Source organism: Entelurus aequoreus, linkage group LG12 (assembly GCF_033978785.1).
Source record: "Entelurus aequoreus isolate RoL-2023_Sb linkage group LG12, RoL_Eaeq_v1.1, whole genome shotgun sequence".
NCBI classification, from domain to species: Eukaryota; Metazoa; Chordata; class Actinopteri; order Syngnathiformes; family Syngnathidae; genus Entelurus; species Entelurus aequoreus.
Window position 1 is genome coordinate 16,748,745 of NC_084742.1, and position 21,305 is coordinate 16,770,049.

Below are 21,305 nucleotides of genomic sequence, written 5' to 3' on the forward strand. Positions count from 1 at the left end.
ACAAATATAAGTTAGAACTATATGCCACTTTTTATTGCAAATGGCAACAGTGGAGGATTTTAGCATCCAAGCGTACATGTACGAGCCAGAGTTGGACCCGCAGCAAAGAACATGAAACTTCACAATTGAGGAAATGAAAGTATCTCAAATGTTAGTTTATTAGCTTTGTTTTGGCTATAAGTACACAAGCTAGGTATTTATCAAACATCCATCCATCCATTTTCTACCGCTTGTCCCTTTCGTGGTCGATCTCAGCTGCATTCGGGCAGTAGGTGTATGCTAAACCCTAAATCTGTAACTACATGCACCGGTGTTCTACTCGATAATATCAAAGGTCAGGAGGATTCTACAAGCTTAAAAAGAGGAGGACGTCTTGTAAGAATAGGAACAAATCCGTGGAGGAATTGTAGGTGTCAGGAGCACAGTCATCACTCTGCCATCATCCACCTTGACTCAAACTTGCAGCTAATTAAAAAAACACAGTTGTCCTTAATTATTCACCAGCTGGCTAATTGATATTCACACAAGGCGTCCGCTTCACTTAAATGATCCATTGAGTCTGACCGCCACGGTCTCAGTTCTATTTCCTTGTCACCCTGAGCCATTATTGTACGATACAGAGGGAGGTGTTGAGGGAGATGCTCCTGCTTTAAGGTTGAAATAAAGCCCTGTTTCCCGCTACTTGGTCATGTGAAAGTCTTTCCAGAGATGACTTCTCTCCCCAAACTTTTCATCCTTTCTCTCTTTAAAGTTTGTTAGAGGGCAAGCTCAGTGTCGCATTAAACAACCGCTTCTTCATTGCTGATGAATTCTCTTTTATTGTCCTAAATCTGTCGCTTTGTTCCACTCCCAAATTCGCTTCCAATGTCTCGTCTGAGGACGACTAAGAGAGAGAGAGAGAATGTCGCATCCTTTTCCTCCTCCCATTTCTCATTCCCTTAAACTCACAGTCCTCAACGCAACAGCTGGGAATAAAATGTAAACGTGCATCGGTGTGGCCTGCGCCGTTGTTTGGCCTTTAGCATGATTAGATTGTCTTTTAAAGTCAAATTAATGGGGGTGATCATTCGGAAGTAATCCTGACATAGTGTTCATGTCCGGGCCTGAATGTGTCGTCAGGGAGGCGGGCCAACACGCCTGTGAGCAGATTTAATGCGCGCGCACAAGAGAAAACCCCTTCAAGGTACTAATTTTCTATCACAACCTCTCTTCCTTTAATGGCACCTTAAGTCTCACCTTCAGCACACATTTATCTCTCCGCCTGTCCGCCCGCCCTCTGTGGATACAGCTGCTCCGGCTGGTGTGCGGCTATATGTGTGTTTAGGATCAGCGTCTAGGGTTCTTGTTTGTGTCACCCCGTCTGAGTATATTTTGTCTGCAGAGCTCTTCAGCTGCAACATTGAACTTGAACACACTACACACGATTACTGTTCCGCTACAATTACCTCTTTTACTTTGTGATTTTAGAGGTATTTTATTGCCCATAATGTTATATATTTTTTTGTATTATATTTTATTCTGTACAGTGCTTTGTCCTTTGTGGTTGTTTTCAAGTACTCTGTAAATAACATTGGATTGGATTGGATTTTGATAAACACTTGTAGGTCGTATAATGACTGTAGCAGGGATATTTCTTCAGAAATGTGTAATTCTTGACATAATAGATCAACTAAGTTTAAATGTCCACTGCAGATGGCACCGGTTCTCAGGAGGATATAGGATTAACTTAAGGGTGTTATTGCCCTTAAATATAACGGTAGAAGAAACACTGCTCGAAATGGGTAGCACAATATGGTTTCCATCAGGTAAGCCCTGATCATTTTTGAAAAGCGGACCAAAACATATCCCAAGAAAATGGCTATTATATATTCTTGCTGACTATTTATAATAGAAATGCAATAAAATGTTAACCATCCCGATATCATGAGTTTTTATCTAACTATAGTAGTTGCTGTTAGGGTTGTCTTAAAATAGTTGATTAGATTAAAAAAAGTCTGACTTGACTATCAACCTAGTAGTCAAATCGTCGGATAGCGAACCCCCGCACATTTAAACTCTCCAAAGGGGGCGAGTTTAAAACCAGAGCCCACACGCATACAGCGAGTGTGTCAAGAGGATATTTCTATACGCAGGACCTGTAGCTCGTCGGCACGTAGCACGCCATCTGTTCTGGTGGGACTTTCCAGAAATTGGACCCGCCGTGCGTCGCCGGGCTTCAATTTAGACTAGTTAGCTCGGTCAGGAAGCCTTCAGTTGGTTCACCAATGGAAACCTTATTCTGACCTTCACTAGATAGTCGAGTTTGACCGTCTTCTCAGTGCTGCGTCAGATCCAAGATGATCTTGGCGGGGCCGATCTGAGGACTTAACTAAACTATCCAATCTCTGCCCTTTTTATTTATCGCAGTGTTTTAGCGATTTTGAGGTATTATTTGTGGGGATCCCCATTAGCTGTGCACTAGTAACATAAATGCTTGTAGTGACGATACTGACGCATCGATTGATTGCAGTGACGTGCAGTCATCATGGAAAGAAAAAAAAGTAAAAAGAAAAAAAAAAAATTAAAGTGTTATATGTATCCAGTGATTATACTATAAAGTTATTTTCCATTTAACTTCACCAGTTTTAGATTATTTTTATTCAAAATCGCTAAATTTTCACATTTGCCGTTCAAATGCTGAGAAGAGACGGTGCGGTGATCAGCAGCCAGTTGAGGCACGTCACTGCGTTGTGCCTCAACATGGATTGCGGACTCGGCTAACTGCTGGCTTGCTGTGCAGTGAGACCGTATTGCTATATGAACTATATTATACATTTCCATAGTTTAGTTAGCTGGGGTATATAATGTACAGTGTATTTTGTCAACAACTGTATGTGTGTAAAGTATTTTTTGTGCTGAGCGATCATAAAACTGCTGCGAAGACAGTGTCTTCAAGACACACTGGCTGAGGCTCGCCTCGCAGTAATCCCGCCTCCTTGTGTCGGTGCACCCCCGCCGTAGAAAACGGGAGGGGGGGGTGGGGGTCCATGTTATATCAACTAAAGCCCACACTTAAACTTTCCACGTGCAAGATTGAATCTATTGTAACCTATTTTTATGGGCTTTCCTCTTTGTGATGTTAATTCCTGTTATACAGTATATGCCTTGCGCTCTTATTTTGAAGGCGCTAAGAGCGGAAGTGATGACACGGAGTGGAGCGGAGGTTTTTGAAAGAAGGTAAATAAAGTGGTCCTCGTGTAAACTGGAGCCTCCGTGTTTAGTATTTTGTAGTTTCATACTGTATAGGCGACATTTATGAACCCTCGGTTACACTATTTAAAAAAGTTATTTAATAAGAAGCCAAAAAGTGCAAAAACAATAATGTTTATGTTGGAGGAGTGTGAGTTGTAAATGACCGCAGGGCCACAACATTAGGTACACCTGCAGACTGCAGCACGGATTTCATATTTCATTCATTCACAACTCCTCCAACACGAACATTATTGTTTTTGCACTTTTTGGCTTCTTATTAAATAACTTTTCTAAATAGATTCAACCTTGCACGTGGAAAGTTTAAGTGTGGGCTGTAGTTGATATAACACTCCCGTCAGGGGGTGCATTAATCCAGCACAACAGCGGGGCATGGACTTCATTTATAAGTAAAGGTAAGACCATAATAACGTTTTTTTTTTTATTAAATGTGCTTTTTGTGTGCTACAGTTTGTATGTGTAAAGGTAAAGTTAAGTTAAAGTACCAATGATTGTTACACAGACACTAGGTGTGGTGAAATTTGTCCTCTGCATTTGACCCATCCCCTTGTTCACTCCCTGGGAGGTGAGGGGAGCAGTGGGCAGCAGCGGCGCCGCGCCCGGGAATAATTTTTGGTGATTTAACCCCCAATTCCCCACCTTCTACCATCCTAGTCATGTCCGATGTGTCCTTGGGCAAGACACTTCACCCTTGATCCTGATGGCTGCTGGTTAGCGCCTTGCATGGCAGCTCCCGCCATCAGTGTGTGAATGTGTGTGTGAATGGGTGAATGTGGAAATACTGTCAAAGCGCTTTGAGTACCTTGAAGGTAGAAAAGCGCTATACAAGTATAACCCATTTATCATTTATTTTATAATTCCAACCCTTGATGCTGAGTGCCAAGCAGGGAAGAATGCTGGTATGAGCTTTTAAACATAACCCGTTAACTGCTGCCAATCACATGGTGAATAATTAAAGATTAAAGTACCAATGATTGTCACACACACACTAGATGTGGTGAAAGATACTCTTTAGGGTTCATATGTTTGTAAATCTGACTGTGATGAAGTCAGTGCCTCACCAGCCATGAACCTTACCGCACGTCACTGATTGATTGATTGATTGAGACTTTTATTAGTAGGTTGCACAGTGAAGTACATATTCCATACAATTGACCACTAAATGGTAACACCCAAATAAGTTTTTCAACTTGTTTAAGTCGGGGTCCACTTAAATTGATTCATGATACAGATATATACTACAATGCACTATGAAACACAAGGAGTGATACTGTTTTCATCAATACGTCGTCGTGTGTCACTTTAAGTAAAAACATGTGACTGATACAACTGCTGCGTCATTTCACTGAAGCTCCAAACTGAAATGGCGGCGGCGGCGTGGCGAAGTTGGTAGAGTGGCCGTGCCAGCAATCGGAGGGTTGCTGGTTACTGGGGTTCAAACCCCACCTTCTACCATCCTAGTCACGTCCGTTGTGTCCTTGGGCAAGACACTTCACCCTTGCTCCTGATGGGTGCTGGTTAGCGCCTTGCATGGCAGCTCCCGCCATCAGTGTGTGAATGTGTGTGTGAATGGGTGAATGTGAAAATACTGTCAAAGCGCTTTGAGTACCTTGAAGGTAGAAAAGCACTATACAAGTATAACTCATTTATCATTTACCCATTTAATTTACCTCGAAGAACTTACCTTGACTCACAAGTGACAGTTCATACTTAAATAACTTTCGTCGCTAGCATCGATTTTGAATGCAACTAGATGAAGTAATTTCTGTATAATATGCCTGTGACTCAATGCTGAAGCTGTGTCATTATGTGTTAAGCTAAGTAAGCCTTGAGCTTCAAGTGTTCCTCTATGGTGGCATAATATATTTTGTATTTTTGCCTTGGTCATTGGAATTGTCTTACCTGCAAGTTGCTTTCTGCCGTCTTTTGCATCCTGGTAGACACGACATCAACATGCCAGAAGTGTTTCTCGCTATGGACGAGAAAAGGAAGATTTTCAAGGAAATGAAAGCAGCCGCACAACGGTGGTGTGCCTCTCAATACCAGAAAGAGGATGTTGTGGACCTTTCTTTCAAGGCGTTTGAGGCATGGGGCTTGCTGATGTTGAAAATTATTATACTATACATTATTCACTTTTCAGAGAAAAAAGACGAGGAGATGGGATAGGATTTTGTCTGTCCCGATGACATAGTCGCCCTTCCATCTTGCCGCCCTTCTCCTCACCAGACCCAGCCTCTGACAGCTGCATCTTTCTTGCCCCTCCGGCCCGAGCCCGGCATGATAAACGCACATTTGGCTTCTGTTTACTCTGCCTGGGCCGTCGTCCAGAGCTCTGATCCGTCGCAGTCTACTGACGTCACAATGCCGACGACAGAGGCGGCACACTCTGATGGCGTAACGGCCAGAGGTGAGGGAAATAATTGATTTTTAAAAGCCTCGCAATTCGGAAATGGGCGATTTTAAAATCAATTAGTAAACGTCAATCGATAATCGATTTATTTATTGTAAATAAAGTAATTGAGACAGTTTTAACGTTTGGTTGACTGCAGCGAGCCACCTCACCGAGATATCCGACCAGCTCCTTTATTATAGGGCACTTATGTTCCAGTTTTGCACATATCTCCATTAAATTAATAAATGTGATGGGAATTTCTTATTACAAATGCACTCTTTTTAAAAGTTGAAAGTTATAAACACTTTAGTGAAACGAAAAGAAATGGGAAACTGCATCAATATACATAAATTAAAGCTGCATCAATAATCAATTTTTAATCAAATTGTAGCTCCTGAATCATAATCTTAATCGAATCGTGAGGTGGCCAAAGATTCCCACCTCTAGTAACTGGACACACAGATACAATTTGGACATGTTTTTTAAGGGTAATGCAGCTAGCCAGTGTATGCCTCCTCACATGCAAACTGCGCCCCTTAAGATGCAAACTTCGCTCACTTCACCCACTCCACGGCCTCCCAAAAGTCAAGGTTTAGCATTTCCTATTCCTGCTCCACTGCAGATGTGCAAACAGAGGCGTGGACGACGGGCATGCGCGGCGTCGTGCTCTGATGACGTCACGCCCCTAACAGACGATCTACCTCTGACAGCTGCAGACACAGAAGCTCCAAAAACAGACATGAAGTATTTGGCTGCTGAAAATATGGACTTTATGCGGCAAAAGCAGCTAGCCAGTCTAAACCAAGCCGCAGCAAGCTAGCTGTTGAGGACAATAGAGACATGTTGCCACTGGCTAAAGCAGATTAAGAGCTTCAGTGAAATAATCATGTTCAACCTTCGCCCACCTCACAGTTTTTCAAGGCTCAAGCTTCTGCACTTTTTGTTCCAACAACCCTGCTTCCCAAAGCCTACCCACTCTTGTTTTCTGCTCATGCTGAGGTTGTGGGTCAAATACTCCTCCCTTCAATTACAAACATCTTGTTGCCGCTTTCTGAAAGGGGGGGCTAGCATAGCATATGCCTGCAAGACGGCCACCACCAGTTCTTCCTTCTGCATAGCTGCCACTTCCTGTTCTTTGTCGGGCAATGCCGCCTCCTTCTACGACTCCAGCACACTACTCCAGCCCTGCAAGGGTGCCGCCCACCTCTTAACCAGCGAGGGCGCATTCAACTTCACCTCCGGAGGGACCTCCATAGCCGGTTCTTCGTTTTTCCCGGTGTGACAGTGCGCTCTCTCTCTATGGCCAGGAGAGCGAGGACACGCGAGCAAACGCGCTGTCACAAAGACAATTTCAGTGTTGTGACTTAGAGAATATAATGTTTTGAGTTGCGTGTGGTCAGATGTACACCACAACGCGAGACACGCGAGACCCAAGCACGCACACAAGAGAGACTCACCGGGCAATAGGCTGTCATCATGGCGCCACGTGGAGTTGAGTCAAAAGGATGTTGCATGTTCAGATGACGCCATATAAGTGCGCATTGGCACGCTTTGCACAGGTCACATGACCAGTGGATCAGACCAAGTGGTCTTAAGGTGGGAGTAGGTAAGCAGGTTGGTTGTGGAGAGTTGGAGAATAGTGCAAACAGTGATTGGGGATTGTTGAGCGGCAGATGATTTTTTTTTTATTCCTGCATTTTGTAAATACTTTATTTTTTTGTATTTACTTTTCATTTTCACCAATTTTTACACTGTATATATTTTTGCACCCTGAGTACTGGTGACCTTGAGTTGGTCCAATAAACATCCCCAACTCGAAATCTTCAACTGAGCCATCATTGGTTGCATGGTTATATAGTTTTTTTGAACGAAGCCGCAACCTCCTGAAAGTCTGCTTCCTCCTTCGAGGGACACTCTGCTCTGGAGAAGTACAGTGCGGAACGGATGGACGAGTGGTACCGAAAGGTGCTGATGAAGCTAGAGATGGAGGATCCGCTTCTTGTGACGACACAGCTAGCAGCCAAACTCGCCCTCGCTTCAACGCCAGCTCAAGCCAAGCTCGCTCCAGTTTTCACGCCAGCTCAAACCATGCTCGCTCCAGCTTCATCGCCAGCTCAAGCCAGTTAACCCATCACTACGTGCTAGCATACAAACAGAAAAATGCCCATCATTGACTCAAGGCAAGATCTAAGATGTCAGATTTGACTATTAAAATGTAAGACCGCTTTAGTTGTTACATATAAAGCACAGGTTACACATAGAACACATGGAAGAATACACCTCTCAAAATCACACACATTCTGTGCCGTATAGGGTCAAGATCAATATACAAACATAATATTACGTCTCATCCAAGTTTCAGTAATCATTGGCCATCATTCAACTCTTATCAGCCACCTATTAGGTTGTCTGTGTATACAAGTAAGAGTCAGTCATAAAACACCCCTTCGCCTTACTTTTTAGCCATATCCCTAAGTTTTGTGCATTCCCGTGAGGGTAGTGGTGTCCCAATTACTTTTTGCATATAGGAGTAGTGGGCATAAAGAGGGTTAGAGGGTATACAGTGGGGCAAAAAAGTATTTAGTCAGCCACCCATTGATTGTCAATGGGTGGCTGACTAAATACTTTTTTGCCCCACTGTATATATATTTCCCTTCAGAGCGAGGGATTTCAGATGCCGAGTTGCCCAAGTAGAAAATTTCCATACTTTCTTAAGTTTTATATTACATTTTATTTTGTGACGCTAGCTAACGTTAGGCTAAAATACTGACAAAAAGCTTGCAAATGTGAAAACATTAACATTACATACCTTCAAAAATTCACAAGAGACAACAGTCGTCAATGGGGGCTTCTTCTCTGTGTAATTATTTGTTTATTCATCAACTGAAGCATAATGAATGATAGAAAAACAATCTCAACCGTTAACTCCATCAGGAGTTTGTTGTTATGGTGTGACTAAGGTTGTACGGTGTACAGATACTAATAAATTACCGTGGTACTAATAAATTAAAAAAGGCACTACACTGCCTTTGAAAAATACTTGTACTGTATTTTTCATCCACATAAGCTGCAGTGCGCCGGTGACATTGCTGAGCCGAGGCGCATGTTGAGTGTGTCAACGCGTACACACAGAGCGCATACGAGCAGGGCTCGTTGTAGTGAGTAAGGTGAACACTGGGATTGGGCCTATATAAAGTATTGTAGCCAAGTGGCGGGGCTTTCCCTTAGAGATAGGGTGAGAAGCTCTGTTATCCGGGAGGAGCTCAAAGTAAAGCCGCTGCTTCTCCACATTGAGGAGCCAGATGTGGTGGTTCAGGCATCTGGTCAGGATGCCACCCGAACGCCTCCCTCGGGAAGTGTTTCAGGCACCTCCGACCGGTAGGAGGCCACTGGGAAGACCCAGGACACGTTGGGAAGACTGTCTCCCGGCTGGCCTGGGAACTCCTCGGGATCCCCCAGGAGGAGATGGACAAAGTGGCTGTGTAGAGGGAAGTCTGGGATTCCCTGCTTAGGCTGCTGCCCTCGCGACCCGACCTCGGATAAGCAGAAGAAGATGGACGGATGGATGGAAAATATCCTAGTGTGCTGTGAACCAACATTTTTGTCATCCCTGCTGTCATTGGATTGTTTTGAGCTTTTATTAAAACAAATGTCTGCTACATAATAATTCCTCAATCATGTAGTCTGTTCAGTCATTGTGTCCTGTGTCCATATCCAACATACTACAGAGAATGCCACCACCCCCTAAAAACAACAACAAAAAAATACCCTCCCCTTGATGTTTTACTTTCAAGTGTTGAACATCATGACAATCATAAGACATGCAGCTCGGCCTGCTAGTCAATTGAGTATTTCAACACAGATGGTTATCAATGCACAGGGAAATTGGACGAGCTAATGCATTTTTTTCTGCATTAGGTGTATTACCTTCATTATCTCGTTCTCCTTCAAACAAAGCACTCCGCTTCAAGGCCTCATTTGCATTGCTGTTATCCTCTAGGACAGTCCTTGGCAGAATGTGGCTGGGACTTTAATGCATACATATGAAGAAGGGTATAGGTTGTAAAATCAGGTGAGAAAGTGAGCGTATTCATGTCACAAAATAGTGCATTGTACCACCCCAACCACACCCCAGTCATAGTTGAATACGGCTTTGCTTCAACATTCTTTTTCTTCTCTGCCCCCTCACTTTCTTTCAATTTGCTTCCCAATAAGGAGATAGGACTCAAGGTAAGTCTTTGACAACTTCAAATCAAACTTTTTTTTTTAATGGTAGAGCCAAGGATTTATTTTTTTCTTTCAGTATTCTTTTATTTCTACCAGGGGCCTTGAAGCTCTGTGCTGCCAGTTTCAAGTATTTTGTCCAGTAATGCACCGTCTATCTGGTTTAACCACTCTATTAGGACTACCTTAAATGCTTGATTTGCACTGAAATGTTGCCATCAAATATTTTAATTGAAGGTCATCATTTGATGTCTTTGGGTGAAGGTTGTTCTCATTGAAGTCCACCACTAGATGCACATTCATAAGTGGAGAGGTCTAAGCTTCTTTTGCTATCATTAAAAAACAACTATTTGGATTCAAATCAATAACCTTTACTTCCACCTTAAATAGTTGTTTGTTCTCAATACTAGAATATCAGTTGTATGTTTATAGTTCTGTAAATGTACATACCGTCATACAGATGACGGATGTTATCCTTTTGGGATGTACCAAAATGTATGAAGACATGCTCACATTTGATTGCTATGGTAAATACTGCATTTTTCTTTGCAATACACATCACAAATGAAATTGACGTGTCTCAGTAATATGTGCATTTTGTGATGTATTTTTTTGCAACACTGATTACATCTTTTCTTTTGTGTGTGCAGGCTAAGCAGCTGGAGGCTAAAGAGGCAGACCTAAACAAGCAGGAGGCTTTCTACAGGGAGCAAGTGGCACGACTGGAGGAGAGGGTGAGATTTTTTGTATCAACCTTAAACCGACTGGTCAACATAGCACTCATTTATCAATCAATCAATCAATGTTTATTTATATAGCCCTAAATCACAAGTGTCTCAAAGGGCTGTACAAGCCACAACGACATCCTCGGTACAGAGCCCACATACGGGCAAGGAAAACTCACCCCAGTGGGACGTCAATGTGAATGACTATGAGAAACCTTGGAGAGGACCGCATATGTGGGTAACTCCCCCTCTAGGGGAGACCGAAAGCAATGGATGTCGAGTGGGTCTGACATAATATTGTGAAAGTCCAACACATCAGCGAAAGTCCAGTCCATAGTGGGGCCAGCAGGAACCATCCCGAGCGGAGACGGGTCAGCAGCGTAGAGATGTCCCCATCCGATGGACAGGCTAGCGGTCCACCCCGGGTTGGGAGTAGAAAAGAAAAGAAAAGAAACGGCAGATCAACTGGTCTAAAAAGGGAGTCTATTTAAAGGCTAGAGTATACAAATGAGTTTTAAGATGAGACTTAAAGGCCTACTGAAATGAATTTTTTTTATTTAAACGGGGATAGCAGATCTATTCTATGTGTCATACTTGATCATTTCGCGATATTGCCATATTTTTGCTGAAAGGATTTAGTATAGAACAACGACGATAAAGATTGCAACTTTTGGTATCTGATAAAAAAAAGGCTTGCACCTACCGGAAGTAGCGTGACGTAGTCAGTTGAACATATACGCAAAGTTCCCTATTGTTTACAATGATGGCCGCATGAAGTGAGAGAGATTCGGACCGAGAAAGCGACAATTTCCCCATTAATTTGAGCGAGGATGAAAGATTTGTGGATGAGTAAAGTGCAAGTGAAGGACTAGTGGGGAGTTGAAGCTATTCAGATAGGGAAGATGCTGTGAGAGCCGGGGGTGACCTGATATTCAGCTGGGAATGACTACAACAGTAAATAAACACAAGACATATATATACTCTATTAGCCACAACACAACCAGGCTTATATTTAATATGCCACAAATTAATCCTGCATAAAAACACCTGCGTGTTTGTTACGCTAGCTCCTAGCTCCTCTGCTAGCTCCTAGCTCCATAGAACACGCCAATACAATTCAAACACCTGATCAACACACACAATCACTCAGCCCAAAAGACCGTTTACCTAACCCAAGGTTCATAAAGCTTATATATTTTTAAAAAGTTACGTACGTGACGCGCACATACGGTCAAGTTATCGAATGTTTAGCAGCCAAGGCTGCATACTCACGGTACCTGATATTCAGCTGGGAATGACTACAACAGTAAATAAACACAAGACATATATATACTCTATTAGCCACAACACAACCAGGCTTATATTTAATATGCCACAAATTAATCCTGCATAATAACACCTGCGTGTTTGTTATGCTAGCTCCTAGCTCCTCTGCTAGCTCCTAGCTCCATAGAACACGCCAATACAATTCAAACACCTGATCAACACACACAATCACTCAGCCCAAAAGACCGTTCACCTAACCCAAGGTTCATAAAGCTTATATATTTGTAAAAAGTTACGTACGTGACGTGCACGTACGGTACGGTACGTGTTATGCTAGCTCCTAGCTCCTCTGCTAGCTCCTAGCTCCATAGAACACGCCAATACAATTCAAACACCTGATCAACACACACAATCACTCAGCCCAAAAGACCGTTCACCTAACCCAAGGTTCATAAAGCTTATATATTTGTAAAAAGTTACGTACGTGACGCGCACGTACGGTACGGTACGTGTTATGCTAGCTCCTAGCTCCTCTGCTAGCTCCTAGCTCCATAGAACACGCCAATACAATTCAAACACTTGATCAACACACACAATCACTCAGCCCAAAAGACCGTTCACCTAACCCAAGGTTCATAAAGCTTATATATTTTTAAAAAGTTACGTACATACGCAAAAAAAAGCCAAAGCTGCATACTCACAGTAGCACGTCTGCGTCTTTGTCATCCAAATCAAAGTAATCCTGGTAAGAGTCTGTGTTGTCCCAGTTCTCTACAGGCGTCTGTGTATCCAAATCAAAAGTCCTCCTGGTTAGAGTCTCTGTTATCCGAGTTCTTCCATCTTGACTGCATCTTTCGGGAATGTAAACAAAGAAGCGCCGGCTGTGTACTGTTGTTGCTGACTACGTTCGAAAAATACGTCCATTTCGCACCGACAACTTTCTTCTTTGCTTGCTCGGCTTCCTTCTCCATAATGCAATGAACATGATTGAAACAGATTCACGAACACAGATGTCCAGAATACTGTGGAATTATGAAATGAAAACAGAGCTTTTTCGTATCTGCTTCAATGTGGAAGGCATACCCGTGTTCGCCGGGCTACGTCACGCGCATACGTCATCCTCAGAGGCGTTTCGAACCGGAAGTTTAGCGGCAAATTTAAAATGTCACTTTATAAATTAACCCGGCCGTATTGGCATGTGTTATAATGTTAAGATTTCATCATTGATATATAAACTATCAGACTGCGTGGTCGGTAGTAGTGGGTTTCAGTAGGCCTTTAAATGCTTCTACTGAGGTAGCATCTCTAACTTTTACCGGGAGGGCATTCCATAGTATTGGAGCCCGAATAGAAAACGCTCTATAGCCCGCATACTTTTTTTGGGCTCTGGGAATCACTAATAAGCCGGAGTTCTTTGAACGCAGATTTCTTGCCGGGACATATGGTACAATACAATCGGCAAGATAGGCAGGAGCTTGACCGTGTAGTATTTTATACGTAAGTAGTAAAACCTTAAAGTCGCATCTTAGGTGCACAGGAAGCCAGTGCAGGTGAGCCAGTATAGGCGTAATATGATCAAACTTTCTTGTTTTTGTCAAAAGTCTAGCAGCCGCATTTTGTACCATCTGTAATCTTTTAATGCTAGACATAGGGAGGCCCGAAAATAAAACATTACAGTAATCGAGACGAGATGTAACGAACGCATGGATAATGATCTCAGCATCGCTTGTGGACAAAATGGAACGAATTTTAGCGATATTACGGAGATGAAAGAAGGCCATTTTAGTAACACTCTTAATGTGTGACTCAAACGAGAGAGTTGGGTCGAAGATAATACCCAGATTCTTTACCGAGTCGCCTTGTTTAATTGTTTAGTTGTCAAATGTTAAGGTGGTATTATTAAATAGAGGTTGGTGTTGAGCAGGACCGATAATCAGCATTTCCGTTTTCTTAGCGTTGAGTTGCAAAAAGTTAGCGGACATCCATTGTTTAATTTCATTACTCATTTAATCGTCCCTCGTTTATCCCAGTAACACATTTTCACAAAGTGTGATTAATACTAATAAATGTAATGTTTTCATAGGTAGAGCATAAAAATAGCCTGTTGCCAACCTTCTGATTATGTTTTTCAACGTTATTAGAGTCCTCTGAGCATGAAATAACAGCCATATACAGCCCTCAAATTTGTACTTTTTAAGGTCAAGGCAAGTGTTGCCTTAAAGGCAAGTTGGAAGGGCACCAAGGCAAACATTATTTTCTTTCAAGGCAGAAAATGACGTTAAACCAAGCGCTTGGCTCCGTTTACTACAAGGGGAAATCTCCAGAGCAAAGTACGTGTAGCTTGTCCGCAATGATTATCAAGCCAAACGACGCTAGTGCGCATGCGCCTGACTTGGTGTTGCCTAAAATGCATTAATAAATGACGGTTTTTCGGTAATTCAAAAATTAGACGGTATTACTTACTGTCGGGAATTTTATCGCAAATTATCATTACACCGCTTACCGTTACATCCCTCGTCCATTAACAAGTAAAAAGTCAAGGGCGGTCACAGCATGTTCTTGATGTCGATGTTGGTCAACTTTTTTAGGGCAATAGGGCAAGTCACAAGGGCGGTCACAGATTTTGCTGCGGTTGCCGTGGTTAAATTTGAGCCCTGCATATAGTCACCTTTACACTCTTTGCATTGGTTGAGTTCTACTTGTCGGTACCGGAAGGATCTTCGAAGCGTCATTGCTTTGGCCTTTGTCAAAGATTTAATCAGGGCCAAAGTGTGTTTTAATTGGATAAAACACACTTTATTGTCTCAATGTGTATTTTAGGGAATATAGCTGAAATATACAAAACATTTCTGAATTCCATAACCTTCATTCTTTTCTTCTAATAAATGCACATCTTCAACTTTTAAATTGCACTTTTAACATGTGTTGAGTTTAGTGGAGTTGACTGTTGTGATGTGCATTAACAGTGTTATACTCTCTGCTTAACATGAAAGTAAACATGGCACTGGAAATAACCTGTAAATGGAGGTCCTGTTTGGTGAATATTTTTTATACACTGACCTACAGTCCAACTCCTTGACCTACGGACCTCCTTATACACCAATTGCAATACTCATTATTGTCACTTTGATTACTGTATATAACTCTCATTGTCCAATATCCACTCATCGTTACTGTGAAATATTTATAATCATATTTCTTACAGAATGTGCAATAACCCATATCACATACTACCTTTTCACTCATGTACTGTATATAGTCAGAACAATGCACCTGGTATTCCTTGGTACCTTTTTATCCATTTACACAATTTTTTTTACAACTCATCGACAAATCATCTTCATCTTTCTGAGAAATTTTGAATGATTCCTGACCTCAAACTCATCGAATGCCTTCTGTGTCATCCTCATCAGTCGCCTCTGACCCACACTTTTGGATGAATGGACAGGAATTCCCATAGATCAAAATCCAATATACTACAATATATTGCAGATTTTGTGTTTCAAGGACAAAGTAGGACAAAGGGTCATGCAGACTTTCAAGCCCCGCCGCCTCCCATGGAAACAACACTAACCCCAAACTGAACTCTGGGGAGGCATACAAGGTTTTGTCACGTTGCGCAAATGGCCGTTCAATGCCGTCTGTCCCAGTAAGTGATACCTGTAAGTCAAAGGAAAGGGTCAACAATAAGAAGTCCAACAACCATGCTGCTTTCAAGTCCTTGACTACAAAAAGAATATGTTGTGATAAATGCTCACGCTTTTATGTACAGAAGTTCAGGTGTCGAAGAGTTATGCCTCGGTTTAAATAAATTGCTCGTGTGACTGTAGTTAGGACAAAAAAAAAAAAAGATACGTGTGAGCATTCTCTCACTGCATAGCCCTTAAAGGATGTTTGCAATCTTTATTGCAGAGTGTCTTTAGCATTGCACCCCGCCCCCCTACGTCTTTCAGCACTTAATGACTTATACTACGACCTATGTAGCACTTTTATTAGTAGGTTGCACAGTGAAGTACATATTCCGTACAATTGACCACTAAATGGTAACACCCGAATAAGTTTTTCAACTTGTTTAAGTCGGGGTCCACTTAAATTGATTCATGATACAGATATATAATATCAGATATATACTATCATCATAATGCAGTCATCACACAAGATAATCACATTGAATTATTTACATTATTTACAATCCGGGGTGTGGGGGGGCGGGGGGGTTGGTTTGGTTGTTATCATCAGTCATCAACAATTGAGAATAGAGAAATGGATATTGGAACAGTGTAGGTCTGACTTGGTAGGATATGTATAGCAAGTAGTGGACATAGAGAGAGAGAGAGAGAGATCAGAAGGCATAAGAAAAAGTATCTGCATTTGATTGTTTACATTTGATTATTAACAATCCAGGGAGGGTGTTAGTTTAGGGTTGTAGCTGCCTGAAGGTGTACTTTTATTGCGGTTTTGAAGGAGGATAGAGATGCCTTTTCTTTTATACCTGTTGGGAGCGCATTCCACATTGATGTGGCATTGAAAGAGAATGAGTTAAGACCTTTGTTAGATCGGAATCTGGGTTTAACGTGGTTAGTGGAGCTCCCCCTGGTGTTGTGGTTATGGCGGTCATTTACATTAAGGAAGTAGTTTGACATGTACTTCGGTATCAGGGAGGTGTAGCAGATTTTATAGACTAGGCTCAGTGCAAGTTGCTTTACTCTGTCCTCCACCCTGAGCCACCCCACTTTGGAGAAGTGGGTAGGAGTGAGGTGGGATCTGGGGTGGAGGTCTAGAATTAATCTGACTAGCTTGTTCTGGGATGTTTGGAGTTTAAATTTGAGGGTTTTGGAGGTGCTAGGGTACCAGGAGGTGCATGCGTAATCAAAAAAGGGTTGAACGAGAGTTCCCGCCAGAATCCTCATGGTGCTTTTGTTGACCAGAGAGGAGATTCTATAGAGAAATCTTGTTCGTTGGTTGACCTTTTTGATTACCTTGGTTGCCATTTTATCACTGGAAAGATTAGCCTCTAGAATGGAACCTAGGTAGGTGACTAGGTCGTCCTGCACTGCCGCCGCCGACCGTGTCGATGAACGGGGCGAAGTCCTCCGTCGAGCCGCCGATCGCTGGAGCACAGGTGAGCTTGAGTTGAGATGAGCCGATAAAAGGTCCCGCAGCTAAGTTAGCTTCAATGGCGTCGCTAGCAGTAGCATTGCTAGGCTTCGCCAGGCGGGACAACATTAACCGTGTGGTTACAGGTCCAGGGTTGAGTTCAGTGTCTCCTGATAGTAGAAGTAATAGTAGTATTGTTGACCTTCGGTCTATCCTTCCAGTCAGGGGCATGTTTCTTCTGTTTCGATTTGCAGTCAATCACGATGCTATCGCGATAGCTCCGAAGCTAAAGTGCTTCGCCGATGTATTGTAGATGAGATAAAAGTCACTGTTTAGGTGGTTTAAGGGGTGGTTTAAATACAAATCCGTGATCCACAATATAAAAAGGAGAAAGTGTGGAATCAAACGACCGCTATTGTGGGAGGGAAAAAAGATGCGACCGCTCTCCATGACGACTGAGCTGTGGTACATGCCTTAGCTTTGTGTGTTTTTAGCTAATGATAGCGATTTGGATAGCTAACGTTGTCTCATTGAATGTATTTTCTAAACATCAACATGAAATTGTCAGTTGCTTCTTTTAGACTGCTTTTGTGTATGTGCAAGTACTCCCTGAGTGTACTGTACGAGACAGCAGTGACTGACACACCAAAGACAAAATAATTCCTTGGAACTGACTAGCAATTTTTATTTAAAACTATTAGTAACAGTGACAAATATAGACATGTAAAAAATATATATGTTACGTAAAGGTAACATAAGCTTAACTTTGAGCAAGTTCCAAACAGCCCCTTTAATTTGTGGAGTATTTCTGTTGAATTACCGTAATTTCCGGACTATAAGCCGCTACTTTTTCCCCTCGTTCTGGTCCCTGCGGCTTATACAAGGGTGCGGCTTATTTACGGCCTGTTCTTCTCCGACACCGGCGAAGAGGATTTCGGTGGTTTTAGTACGCAGGAGGAAGACGATGACACAATGATTAAAGACTGACTTTTCATATACCGGTAGGCTGGTTATTTTGATAACGTACAGGCGAGCACTTTGTATTACTTTGCACCGTTGTATTATTTGTACTCTGCACGAATGCTGTTCTCCATGTCAAACATGTGAAAGTTTGATTGAATGATTGAAAGATGTATTGTTAATAAATGGGACGCTTTGCGTTCCCAAACAGTCATCTCTGTCCCGACAATCCCCTCCGTGGTAGCAGGAACCCCTATATACTACGGTAATTACACATCAAAACCCTGCGGCTTATAGTCGGGTGCGGCTTATATATGGAGCAATCTGTATTTTCCCCTAAATTTAGCTGGTGCGGCTTATAGTCAGGTGCGGCTTATAGTCCGGAAATTACGGTATATATGTCTTCATTATAGCCTATAATAGCACATTGGTGATGGTAGACTAGATGAGTCCCAACTAACAGAGGTGTTATCGACTCCAAGCACTGACCATCAATCAGCCATGTTGGCCTCTGATCGATATCACTTGCATCAAAGTGTCAACACATCACCTTCACACGTCAAATCCAGACTGAGAAAAGGGAATCTGAGAGAATAAAGGTTGAGTGAGAAAACGAGCTAGTTCAATGATAAGTTTGTCGAAAACTTAGCAAGCAGGAGGCGCCCACTGCAGTGCTGCTTTTTTGTGCTGAGAACCATCTGTTTTTCCAGCGCAGATGCTCCAAATGTCATTTTTAAACTTGCCATCTTTACAGTTTCTTGCTCTCTCTCTCGTCTTTTTTACCTCAGGCTTCTCCCAACATATTTTACCCTGGCGCAAAGTAGGAACACGGACAAAGAGAGCGAGAGCAAATATACGCCTGATATATATTACACGTCTGTTCCAATCCAACATGGCCATTCATCAGAGAGGCTTCCAGTGACAGGCCATCAGTGCGCTCGCAAGGCAGCTCAGCCTGCTGCCTCTGATGCCGCCTCTCACCGCCGCCACAAATAGTCTCTGAAAACAATATCTATATATTTATTACATCTTCACTTAATACCCGCCCTCTGTAAAACAATCTCATATTTAACAATCAACTTGCTTGAGATTTGTTTTTCTTTTCTTTCCCTTATCAGCATGTTCCCCTATACCACTCTTTTCATATTTTCTATACATTTGTTTCACTTTGGGTATTGATGAAATTAGATTTTTCAGCTCCCCCATGGTGGATGAGTGTGGTGACAATAGGGCAATAGTTGGGCAAAAACAAAGAACCATATTGACCCAAATGCAAAGGTACCTTGATTTTTTTGGGGGACCGGTACGTTTCAGAGGCGGTATAGTACCGAATATGATTCATTAGTACCACGGTACTATACTAATACCGGTATACCGTACAACCCTGGTGCAGACAAATACAAACCAACACATCCAGTTTACAAAAATGTGCCCCACAATCTCACCTGTCCACTAAAATATGAGGACATTATAAAAAATGTCTAAGCATCACACCCAATTCAAAGTTACACCCAGCTAAATCCACTACAGCGCATGATGTGTAATATGCGAAACACTGTCTCTCCTTACTTTCCTATGTTTGCCGGATTTTATCTGTGTTTGATGTTTCTGATTGATTACAAAACATTAGAGAGGTCGTCAGGAAGGTAAACACTGTAAAAGTTTACCCTTCACATTATTTAAATTGTTTGTTTTATTGTTTATACTTCATATTGTAGTGTCGTCACAGTCTGAAAGGGTGAGGGGTTGTGTAACAATAAAAAGTTATGTGCTATTGTTCTGTATGTTATCTACAGCTTGCTTTAATTACTGCTTGAGCTAACTGAGGTGTCTCTGATCATAATTTGATAAATCCCACATCTTTTATTTAGGTAACAAATGATAGTAGTTATGATTCTCACTCTACTACTTAGCAAGAAAATGTTGCATAGGTCTGTATGATATCGTATTTCCGATTCCCCCTGAAAATTGGACTTTATTGCAGGTAGTACTGTATTTTTACATGTTAGGCAAACTTACCTCTTTAATTTGGTATTAAATTGACATGCAATCATTAGGATCATCAATCACAAGTAAAAACAGCTGTGTAAACTATGAACAAACACACACTTTCACAATTCAGCACACTGATTTGGAATAAATAATAGGAAATAAACAGGCTTTAAAATTTAAAATAATTAAACATTTTAATAATAAGTTATCGTAACTTAATTTAGACAGTTCTGATGGTAGTGTAGTGATAAAACGTTTGGAAACCCCTGTCTTAAAGGCATTTTGTGAAATCTGAACTGCTGATAAATATCAGGATAAAGTAACAAAATAAAATAAACAACATCTTCAACCCAGCAGACAACAGAAGAATTTCTCTCAATCCTTGTATCATCTGCATAATTGTGTGCAGTAGCAGATAAGCGGAAAATAAGCCATCAGCAGTTATTTTAACCCCATTCATTAAAAAAGGGTCGTCTTTTCCACAAATGAAGCTGGAGGACTTAGTCTCTTTTTAAATGCCGCTTCTATCGCCTCCATATCGCCACAGTGCATTAGCACTAACGACTTAATTTGTCTTTCGACACCCTTCTTACCTCTAACCCCACCCACTGAGCAGAGTTTTGTTTGCCTTAAAACATACAAAACTCCAGTAAAAACTGGATGTATTTTAGAGGTGATAATTATTGATTTGTACCCGGACATAAACACATCACTGGAGTCTGTTCATTCCATGACTTGTTGTCCTTTGTGGCCACTTATGATATTTCTAGACAAAATGAGCGTGGTACCTTTTTGCTGTCATCACTGAGTCTATAAAAGGTGAACAGCTTGTTCAGGAGTCAGTTGGGAAAATAGCAGAAAAACAGAGCATTTTGTTTGGTGCTGAGCAAGTGATCACATTTTGAGTTGTACTACCGAAGTTCGATTGTGCAGGCATTGTGTGCATGTATGTGTGTATTGAAAGTGGCAATCACTGTCACCTGTGGCCTTTTGTCTATCCCGAATGGATTAGCAGGTCGATTATTGCCATTTAGACAGCTATTACCGCTTCAAATTTAGCATTCTAGACATTTTTCTGTCTTCCATTTAATCTCAGCACCCAGGAGGATACCCTTTCTCTGTCAAAAACAGCACGTTTTCTTGAAAGCCCTTTTCTTAAAATGAAACATAGTCTGGTAAAGGTTTCAGAGGCACAGATAGAGCAACAACAAAAACTTACATGTTAACGATTTAGAATACGGGTGTTCAAAGTGCGGCCAGGGGGCCTCTTTCAGCCTGCAAATAGCTTTTTAATGACCCTGCACATGTTCTGAAAATTTAATCATTTTGAATCAAGTATGCAATTTTTCCCACAGACAGGTAATGAATTTGGGGTGGGGCGTGACCGGGAGCGGTGTCAA

The 21,305-nt window shown here is 41.9% G+C and overlaps 1 protein-coding gene across 1 annotated transcript in view; it reads left to right on the forward strand.

Moving 5' to 3' along the window:
- Window positions 1-21,305, forward strand: part of chchd3a (coiled-coil-helix-coiled-coil-helix domain containing 3a) — a 127,677-nt gene that overhangs the window by 60,957 nt on the left and 45,415 nt on the right. The window contains exon 6 of the mRNA XM_062064902.1: window positions 10,516-10,599. Coding sequence (XP_061920886.1) covers window positions 10,516-10,599 — 84 coding nt within the window. The remainder of the gene's footprint in view (window positions 1-10,515; window positions 10,600-21,305) is intronic.